This window comes from Solanum stenotomum, chromosome 8 (genome assembly GCF_019186545.1).
Source record: "Solanum stenotomum isolate F172 chromosome 8, ASM1918654v1, whole genome shotgun sequence".
Classification (NCBI taxonomy): domain Eukaryota; kingdom Viridiplantae; phylum Streptophyta; class Magnoliopsida; order Solanales; family Solanaceae; genus Solanum; species Solanum stenotomum.
In genome coordinates, this window is record NC_064289.1 from 55214285 (window position 1) to 55225416 (window position 11132).

Sequence of the window (11132 nt, forward strand, 5' to 3'; positions counted from 1 at the left end):
TGTCTTTCCATTTTATTTCAAATTAAAAAGTGGTGTTTTGTCTTTAATTAAATAAATGAATTTTATATAATCAAGAAATTACTTTCTTCCGTTTCAAAATAAGTGATATAGAAAGAATTAATATTGCTCTGCCAATTTTTATTTTTATTTAAATAAAGAGAGTTTTACATAAACAAGAAACTATTAAGGAGCTATATTTTTTCAATGTATTTATTAAGAATAATTAGTAAAAACACTTCTTCTTCTTTTTCAAAACTGAGTAGTTTACTCAGACGAGTTCCAACTCTCCTCTATTGTACACCCATTCTCTATATTTGAAGAGTAAAATAGAGAATGGGTTCTCCAACTAGATTTTAATTCACTCTCTATTCTCCATTTATATAGAGATGAATAACAGTTCTTCAAATTTAGAGAACTACTATTCACACTTTCTATTTTATTTTTTTGATAATTTTATTATTTCTATTATTTTGTAATTAACATATTATTTTTCATACAAGACCATTAGTTAAATCTCTAATATTCATAATTCTTTTTTAAATGTAATATTACATTTTAAAAAAACATATTATTTAATATTTGCTACTTTCATCCCGAATTAATATTATTTCAAATTAAATTTTCGTCACTTTTATATAATTTGATATTAATATTATTAATTTTCACTATGAAAAATGCACAAAATTAAAATGATAAGATGAAAATTAATTTAAAAATACAATACGTAACATAATAATTTAAATAGAAGATAACAATATGACATGTAACACAATAATTTTATCACAACAATTTTGCTTGCAATTTATATCTATTAATTTGTATATTATATAATATTTGCTTGCAATTTATGTTAATTGGAAATTTAGAATAATATATAATTTTATATTAAATAGAGAATTCAAAAAAAAATTTATGTTACATTAAAATTATACAAATTGATTATTTGGAGAAAAAAAAAGAGAGAAAGAATTTATATAAAGAAATAAGAATATAAGAATGAAATAGAAATAATAATATAATATTGAGTAGAGAGAATAAAAATAAATAACTCCATATTTGATGAGTAAAATAATGATAGGGTTGAAGATGTCTTAAATACTTAAAATACCACTTAATTTGAAACGAAGAGAGTAATAAAGAACTATATCTTTTTCAAGGTATTTGTTATATAGATAGATTCGTAAAAATATATTTTACTTTTTCAAAACAAATAATTTTCAAATTCATGTTCAAACACCTACAAAAGCATAATTTCAAATTCAGGTTCAAACACCTACTTATAGCAACAGTTGCCATATATTTTACAACAAGTATGCTGAAAAATCAATGTCTTGCTAACACAATTTTGCAAAATAGCAAATTAGAGGTTATTACATGAAACTTCTAACAATATAATATATAAAGAAACATGTTCGATTTCATCATTAGCTTCATTATAAATAACTATAAGAAAATAATGCATTGTTGTTGTTGTCAAGAGTGGACCTAGAAGTCCTGATATAAGTTCAACCGAATCCAATAACTTTTGCTCAACTTTAAATCTGTGTTTTCTTCATTGAACAGAATGCATTTATCTTAAAAAATTAAAACCAACATAATTCTTATCCTAAAAAGTTGCGTTTTGTTTGTTTCTCATACACTATGAAAGATTAGCAGAGTGCAGCAACTTCATAGATCTTCCCTACCACTAGCAAGAAGGGCTTCTGCTGCCGAATCCAAATCATGTGGAAAGAAAACCCTGAAAACGTTCACGGTCACGTGAATGAGCTCAAATCTTCATGAGTGACTCAAGAACATTACAACAACAACAAACCCAGTATTATAGAATCCCACATGTGGGGTTAGGGGGGAGCAGAGTGCACTCAGACTTTACCCCTACCTTGAGAAGGTAGAGAGGTTGTTTTTGATAGACCCTCGACTCAAAGAATGTTAAAAAAGAAAAGTAATAAGATAACGAAGGCTAAAGGAACATGCAGTAATAGAAATCTTAAAATAACAAGAAATAAGAATAATATTACTCAAGTGAAAGGAAAAGAAATACGTCCGACTACCTTACTAACACTCTACCCTAATTCTCGACCTCCACACCCTCCTATCAATTATCATATCCTCGTATAGCTAAATTGTGCCATATCCTGCCTAATCACTTCATCCCAATACTTTTTTGACTCAAGAACATTATGTAAAAGAAATTGCTTAGACATGGAAGTGCAAGCAGAAAACTGCCAGGCTCTCTCCCCAGGAATCAATAATTTCTGAGATGCCTAAAAAGAACCAAAAACTTGGGTTACTGAGATAATCCCAAAATTTTGGTTTACTGAGATAATCCCTTGGCTAAAAAGAACCAAAATTTTCAAATCCTACTATAAGAAAGCATTCTTGGCACCAAAAGTAAGAAGAATGGGAATACCTTGAAAGGCGTCCAAGTTGTGTCTTAGGAAATGAAAATTAACCCTCATTTTCCAATTGTTTAGCATGTCTTTAGTATAAGAAACCCATCTATTTTCTTGCTGTACAAGTATAGAGATGTGAAAAAGAGGAGACATTATAATCACCTGCACGTATTATGGTACAGTGTCTGGCTCAGTTGGTCTATGTCAGTGATACCTTTAGTGCCTGCAACAACTTCAAGCACTTGCCTGGGAAGAAGAGAGTTGATATTTTTCAAGAAATCAAGATCAAACTCGAGATACAGAGAATCATATGCAGCTAGTAGTACTGCTATATTGCCAAGGCACAAGTAATGGGAAAATATCTCACAACAGACACAATCTAGAGAGAACTAAAAGCATCCGGAACAAAGTAAAAGGGGGATAAGCTGGTACTTCGCTTTTATTCATGGGATGATATAGGAATTACCAAAGAATGCATCAGACTTGTCTCTAAGTTCAAATTCAAACCCTACAACCCCAAACCACACCTCATTGTTGAAGCAAACAACCACTTATTCTAGTAACCAGTAAGACCAGAAAGTTCGAAATAGGCCCGACAATATTGGAAGCACTCGTGTTGACAGATCATAAATAGAAAGACAAATTTCAAGAAAGCTCAAGTCCCAGATCGAATAGTTAACACTTTTCACACATAATCTTTGAGTTTTCACTCTTTTTGTATATTTTTTTATTTTATTTTTTTGGTTTTTAGTTTATTTATTTTTGGACTGTGGCACTTGCCAATTTGAAGTTCAGAGGGAATGTGTTGCAAGGATAGTTCTCTACCCCTTCTCTGCCTCCATCCACATCTCAGATATTCTCCTTTCCAGCTCTACTTAGAATGAGTTTGTCCAAGTTTGTATCCTTTCCCGACTCTAAAATTACTTTTTTGATTAAATAAGTATTGAAAGTAAATCTTTAATATATAAAAGTGTATTTAAGGGATAAAAGAAGGAAAGATACAGAACACTGGTATCCTATAAAGAATATCTAATTTAGAAATACATGGAAGTTGACAAGTAGTAGCTTTCATGTTCAATCAACTTCAATCTCAGGAACAAAATTCGAATTGATGTATATTAGAAATGGAAAAAGAATCATATAACTAGCAATAAGAATACTATGACACTCACCGAACTAAACAAGGCTCATTGCGACCTTTGACAAGGCATTGTTGATCATGCTTATCCTTTTTCTTTGAAGGCCATGAGGATTTCACATACCTTATCCCAGCATGTGTATTCTTAATATCACAGTATGGTGAATCTGTTTCAATCATCATTCGCTCAACAGGTATACCCTTCACAACTTCAAGGTTCTCAGGTGTCTTGAGAGAGCAACCATTTATTCCTAATATAAGTTGTTCAAATCAAGAGACATAAACAGATCTAAGTAAATCACGGTTGAGCAATTTTATCTCATGGAAAACACATGAGCATGACAGCTTCTAAATTGAAAAGATAGAATACAATGAACCGGAGATTTCACCTATAAGAACATTACTAAATAAAAGAAGTTTATCACAATCTTCAGCACTTCCAGTGAAAGAGTGTGCAACGCCAGCAACAAACCTGTTCAACACAACTGGTTTATCAGAATGCCATTTATACCAGTGTTGTCAAAGGCATGCTTAAGCCCTGAAGCAGGGCCAAAACGTATTGAGCGCTTCACGTCGCTTAATGTGCGCTTCAGTGTCATTCATGCTTATAATTATTAGTCTTGAACTAAACATATAGTCTCCCTTGGCGCCTTTTTATAATCAATGCCCACACTTTATTTGTGGTTTACACTTAAAGCCCCAACAGACCTTAGGACTTTTGATAGCACTGATTTATATAAAGCTGCAACAATGAATCAAATAAACTTGAACCATGATAATGTTGTTTAATATCACTTAATCAAACAAAACAAGACTATGGTACTATCTCCACTCCATAAGACAAATTATCCAGTCAAACAGCATTTGAAGTTTTACATTGATCTTGCAATAGCAAATCTCGGCATAGGTTGGCCCAATAACAAACTCTGACATGAGGAGGTAACGCTGTCTACATTCGCTTTTCCCTGAACCCACATACGTGGTAGCCTTCTAGTAATGGGCGTCCGGCTTCATCCCAAAAGCAGTGAGATATAGGTGTCAGACATACAGTTGTGAAATCATGAGATACTGGAGGTTTATTAATTCTTCCCCCCTTTAAGCTGGCTTATGGAAAACCGAAGGACTACAAGATTTTAGATTAATTAACCTGATCTTTCTGCAAGTCTTCTGAGGATTACAAGGTGAAAATTAAAGCTGAGCCATTTTGCGTCATCTCCAACAAGTACAAAAAATTACCGATCCTTATTTCGTTGAAGAATGTCGCAGAAATCCTGAGAAGCTGCTCGCATGTGAAGAAACATTGGCAGCTTCATTGTATATGCCAACTCAAACTGTTTTTCAAAGTACCTATATTTCAAAATAGAAAGCAAGAGCACATCAGCAAAGTGGAAACAAGGTAAGTCTACAAAACAATAGTCACCAAAAGGTGCGCCTAGGCAACAAGTTGAGGAAGAAGTAACTCCTTCGGAGAAAATGTCACCAAAAACAGGGTTTTTTTGGGGGTGGGGAGTGGTGCGGGGATTGAGCAACGCAGCTTCGCCACTTGCTTTTGCTTGGGGGATGTGAGAGAGCAAGAGTGTTGTAAATTGTGAAGGAAGAACTCATAGGGGTGGGTGATTTGAAGCAGATACATACTTTTTCTGAATATCAGATGGACAAAAGTGAAGTCTATCATAGTCCAACCCACATTCGCCAATCGCAACCACCTTGTTTGAAATGAATTTTGTCGTTAGCAAAGCAAGTAAATGAAGATAAACTATAGTTATTTTTTAGGCACCAAGGATATATAGTCACAATTAAATTAGCTCTAAAAAACTTGCTAGCCAATAAAGAAAAGATTTATGCAGAAGTGTATATTCACGAGAGAAAAGGAATGAATCACATGATGGGCGACTTGCTATATCATTAGAATGCATTACAAATGTGCATCTTATGAACAAATCTTGTCATTATAAACTACTTACAGCGTCCAATGTTTGTTTGCCGTCTTCCTAGCACAATGTAGGAAGTTAGCCCAAAAAGTAGATCTCCAAATGTTAGAGCCTGTAAAATTCTTAAAATCTTCTAAGCTCATTTTGGGGCAATTTTTTTTCGTCCCTTGATTTGGAGGCACTGAAACCTCAAAGCAGTTAAAGGACGAGCTTAAATTGCTAAAAATATCACATCTTAAAAAGTGTGCAAATGATTCAGTATTCTTTTGGATATACTAATGTCATTATAGGAACAAATCCTTTTCGAAAAAGTTTGGAGCAATTGAAACATAAGATCAGTTAACCCAGGAGCTTAAACTGCTCGTAGTTCACACATTAAGAAGTATAGTATTAAAGTTTTTCAAAAGTTGCTAATTTGAACAGGGCATTTACTAAGAAGGTGTAGGTTCAATAAATCCATAACCTTATATACAGAAAAATTGAACATACTTTTCCTTTTTCTTTTCCCTCTTTAGCCAATGTCAAAAGATCCTGCAAATGCTTTTCTGGATCCCCACTGTCTTCAAATTCCTGATTGAGAACGAAGAAGAAAATGACAAAGCATCCAACATATATGAATGGGTAGGTTTTTTTCTGTAGGACATTACAAAACAACAAGAGTGAAACCCACTTTGCATCTTGTCGGGTGCACTCCCACAGTACAGAAAAGTCTTGCTGCAAAAAAGAGTTAGTTCTCAAGGTCAGACGTGCCAATATATTTGAGAAGCCAACTAGCTGCAAACAAATAACATTAGTCAGAGTAAATCAGCTAAATAAAGACATATGGACAACCATCTGTTTCAGCAATGGCAAGAGCTTCCTTTGATTCTTCAAGAGAGCCACCAGTTACCTGGAAGGAAAACCTAACCAAATTATGATCTTCAGTAGAACAAGTGAAAGGCAAGTTCATAGAATGGCTGTAAGACCATAAATGTAAACTATGGGAGTTGAATGATTTTTTTTTTAAGAATTGTTAATGGGAGTGAATGTTGAGCCTCCAAGGTCCAACATATCCATAAGGTGAGTGTTGCAAAAATGAAAATGTTGATATGGATGTGCGATCATACCAGATTCGACAAGATAAGAATGATCACATCATATAGAAGGTACATGTAGCACACATAGAGGATAAAATGACGGAAGGCCACTTGAGATAGTTTAGTCATGTCCTACGTCAACCTCCAGACAGAGTGATGCATAGATGTGAAACCATGGTGATTGAAGGAGGACAAGGTAGGCCTAGAATCACATGAAGGTAATTATATCAAAAGAGCTACAATCTGTTGGAAGCATGCAGACTTAGCATAAAAAATATTTGGGTTTACTATTGGGAGACAAACACAATCGGTGACAATTTGGAATGACGTCCTTGATAAGATGGAAAAGAGGTGGGCAAATTGGATGAGACAATATCTCTCCTTGGGTGGTAGAATGTTATGGTCCCTTGTTAAGGATCTAGTTGTGGGACGTTGCAATATAAATCTGAAGTTTTCTTTTTTCTACCTATGGTGATGGTTCGTTAAGAGAGAACCTGCAATCTCTTGAATTTAAAGTACTCAAAAACTTGACTAATTTTCTGCTTATCATTTCATTGAATGCAAATAACACTAAATACAACACTAGTGGATAAACCACCCATCTAAAAACAAGGAAGTAACTTCCTATTACAACTGATATGAGAAAGTGGAGGAATAACCTCCTTACTGCAACTTACTGCAGCAACTGCTACCTAGAAATAGGAAAAATAAATAACTAAAAAGCTGTAATACTCTACTACAAAGACTGCTGGACAGAAATCTACTTTCGAATTTCCTTAAATCTTCCATGTGTAGACCATTGGTAGACTAAAAGGGTGCTAACATTACTCCCCTCTTCAGATCACGCTTGCCCTCAAGCGCTAAGTGTGGAAAGTATTAGTATTTCCCCCTTTTCCAACAAATTCTTCCTCATCGTATATAGAGTCAATCCAAAATAACTTCTTGCAGTTGAAACAAAGTCCCTTAAGTCGCCTTTCCTCCATTTCAGGTCTGGTCAGTTTCTTCACAAATTTGACATGTTGAGGTGAGAAATCTGTTGTCTTTGATTTGCAAGCATCTAACACTTGCAAACAAATGGGTTGTTCCTTGCGTTCATAAATTCGGGATAAACTCATCGCCGTAGACAAATCTGGAGGATTATGCAACTCAACCTCAATTGCTATATAATCAGTAAGACCACCATTGATATAAAGTTCAATTTTTTGTGACTGCGTAAGTGTACCAGCCCGCGAAATTAACTGCTCAAATGTTTCTTGGTAATCTGCCACAGACCCAATCTGGCATAACTTAGTCAATTCTCCCAATTTCTGACTTCTGATTGGTGGCCCAAAACGAAGGTTACAATGACGTTTGAAGTCATCCCAAGACAGTTGAGGCAGATCTGTCTCTAATTGCAGAAGCCAAAGTTGTGCATTGCCCTCCAAATGAAAAGAAGCAAGTCCAACTTTTTCTTCTTTCAGAGTTTGTTGGTGTCGAAAGAAGTGTTCACATCTGTTCAACCATCCCAAAGGGTCCTCTTGGCCATTAAATCGTGGGAAATCGAGTTTTGTATGTCGAGGAATGATGAAACTTCCTCCTGCTTCTGATCCTAACCCTCCAACGACTCTATTTTTCCCCTTCCAACCACGATTCTAACTGATATGTTCATTTGAATCAGAATCGACCTTAGAATTTACTAAATCCTGTGTGAGTGCATCCAAGCGAGCATTTATTGCTTCATGTCTGGCTAAATTGGCTGCACGTTTTTCTTGAAACAAATTCACTAATTCTGCTAGTTGATGTTGAATTTGGTCTCCCATAACTCCTGTCTCTGATACCAAGTTGTTATGGTCCCTTGTTAAGGATCTAGTTACGGGACGTTGCAATATAAAATCTGAAGTTTTCTTTTTTCTACCTATGGTGATGGTTCGTTAAGAGAGAACCTGCAATCTCGAGTTTAAAGTACACAAAAACTTGACTAATTTTCTGCTTATCATTTCATTGAATGCAAATAACACTAAACACAACACTAGTGGATTAACCACCCATCTAAAAACAAGGAAGTAACTTCCTATTACAACTGAAATGAGAAAGTGGAGGAATAACCTCCTTACTGCAACAACTGCTACCTAGAAATAGGAAAAACAAATAACCAAAAAGCTGTAATACTCTACTACAAACACTGCTGGACAGAAATAAAAAATAAATAACTTATAAGCTGAAGAAATCTACTTTCGAATTTCCTTAAATCTTCCATGTGTGTTGGTAGACTAAAAGGGTGCTAACATAGAATCAAAATATAATTAACAGTGTTCTTGGCGCACTACCCACCTATACTGTGTCTCTTTTTTCAGCTCCTTCTTCAGTGTTGAAGCGCATGGACAAATTAAGGAGAGATTTTTTTTTTGGCAAGCTAATGAACTAGCAAAACCTATTTGTCTTGTAATCTGGAAAACAGTCACCAAAGATAAAAGGAAGGGGAATCTAGGAATAAAAAATGTAATAATGAAAGCGGTAAGTGGCATTGGAGATTTAACATGGAGGATAATGCACTTTGGAGGAGAATTTTACTGGAAAAGTTCTCTCTGGACAATCCATGGCGTGCCAAAGAGTCTATAATGCCTCATGGCACCGGGGTATGGGAACAAATTAGAGGGCTTTGGAACAAGTTCGAGACAAGTATGGGGTTTACTCTTGTAAATGGAAGGAAAATCAGATTATGGGAAGATGCGTGGTTGGGCCATATCCCACTAAAAGACCACTTCTTGGTTTTTTATTATCTATCAACACATCACAATGGGACAATTGCAGAATTCTGTATATCACAAGCTGGACTTCGAGTTTGAGAAGGGATATATATGATTGGGAAATGGAAAGGTTAGGTCTCTTTCAAATGCTAAGCAACATTGTTTTGGATCACTACAAAAGGGACACTATCAGTTGGAAGGGTCATTCCAAGGGTATTTTTTCAGTTACAAGTGGAAGAAATAGATGTATCTTGGTTTGTGTGCTAGTAAGATATGTAGAGAACTCTTATTGCAAGAGAACCTAATCTTCAAGTATTTGATTGATTCCAACTATTGAGTAGTAGTTCTAGTTCTTGCTGTAGAACAAGTCCGGTAATTAATAAAAAAGAGATCTTTTTGGTACTAGTATAAGCTAATTGAACAAATTCTTTATCACCCAAATCACTATAAAACAGCAATTAGGTTTATTTGGACTTGGTATTAGTCATTTGGATAAACAGTTAAACTGACAGATATATTTCTTCTAACTATATCAATGCAACGTCAAGATTGAAGAAACAAAACTAACCGAAACACAGAGAACGAGGGTCGACAACATAAATACCAACAATCATGTATTACGTTAAACATTCTCCTCTTTTCCCTTTTCCTTAAGGGGCAACCCGGTGCACTAAGCTCCCGCTATGCATGGGGTCCAGTGAAAAGCCGAACCACAAGGGTCTATTTTACACAGCCTTACCTTCCATTTCTAAAAAAACTGTTCCACAGCTCAAACCCGCAACCTTATTGTAATAATTTAAGAACCGTGATTTTACAATGGAGTAGTCCATCTTTTAGTACTTTAAGGGGTGAATCATCTGGATTTTTAACACATCAGAATTGTAAGTCAGATTTGATATAAAATGTGGAACTTTACAACAAGATAGAAGAAAACCAAAACCTGTTAAAAAGCATTGTAAGATACTTCAAAAAGCTCCACATTGTATCATCTTCTTAACCGCAACAGAATTCAAACAAAAAGGGCAGTTCGGTACCCTAAGCACTCCGCATTAGAGGGGTTCGGGAAAGGGTTGCACCCTGAAGGGTGTGATATAGACCGTCTACCTACCCTAATGCAAGCAAACATTAGTGGCTGCTTCTATGACTCGAACCCCATTCAAACAAATCCAGTAAATAACAAATAAAAGAGTAAGTTTGAAGGGTTTTTACTATTATTCTTTCAACACCAGCACTCCACGCCCTTTTCAACACAGCTTGAATGTCACCCATATGATATTGTTTTCCATTGTATATCCCTTTGAACATGCTATCTGAATTGTTGGGGTTTCTTCAAAACATAGAATGAACACAAAAAAAATGAATCTTGGAAATACTAATTGCATTTTGCTGCTTACTTACCAGTAAAATTGACCGCTATATCTGCTCAAATAAGAAAATATAATTAGATAGAAGATCAAAAATTACTTCTGATTACGATAAATTGACCTGGAAAACAGAAGGCAGTAAGATTTTACCGATCATTCGTACAGTCGCCATGGCAGCTGAAGATGTTTTCGTCTGAAGAAATTAGTTCTAACAAGTCTTTGGCTTTGTGAAATTTGAGAAAAAGAGACTGAGATAGTCCCTTATGTATGGGTATAGTAGCAGTTTTTTCCCTTATGTATAGTACTAAATGTAAAACATCCTTTATTTTTTAAAAAGTGGACAGATTTAGTCCAAAGTTCACAAACAAAGGAGTCATGAGCTATTATTCTAACAAAACTAGGTGTGCTCGTTTAGCCAAATAATATTTCATAAAATTGTTTGAATATCGAATCGAATAATTTTTCGAAATTCAATTAATTCTAAAAAGTTTCAAAAAACAATTT

At 34.8% G+C, this 11132-nt stretch overlaps 1 protein-coding gene across 1 annotated transcript; it reads right to left on the minus strand.

Annotated features, from left to right (window-relative positions):
- Positions 1-1313: 1313 nt before the first annotated feature.
- LOC125874116 (uncharacterized) lies at positions 1314-10862 on the minus strand. Its single transcript, XM_049554937.1, has 11 exons — positions 10779-10862; positions 10474-10683; positions 6294-6351; positions 6133-6176; positions 5952-6032; positions 5167-5237; positions 4768-4878; positions 3921-4003; positions 3566-3782; positions 2556-2639; positions 1314-1738 (listed from the first exon to the last, which is right to left on the minus strand). The coding sequence occupies exons 2-11, from the start codon at positions 10567-10569 to the stop codon at positions 1669-1671; spliced, it is 915 nt and encodes a 304-aa protein (XP_049410894.1). The 5' UTR covers positions 10570-10683; positions 10779-10862; the 3' UTR covers positions 1314-1668.
- Between the last annotated feature and the right edge of the window lie 270 nt (positions 10863-11132).

Bases quoted from the DNA above. Each gene is read 5' to 3' on its own strand.
- LOC125874116 (XM_049554937.1), bottom strand. From the start codon at position 10,569: ATGTTCAAAGGGATATACAATGGAAAACAATATCATATGGGTGACATT. The intron at 6,033-6,132 runs GTGGGTTTCACT...GTTCTCAATCAG, and splicing joins TGCACCCGACAAGATGCAAA to GAATTTGAAGACAGTGGGGA. The intron at 4,004-4,767 runs GTAATTTTTTGT...TGTGTTGAACAG, and splicing joins CTTCAACGAAATAAGGATCG to GTTTGTTGCTGGCGTTGCAC.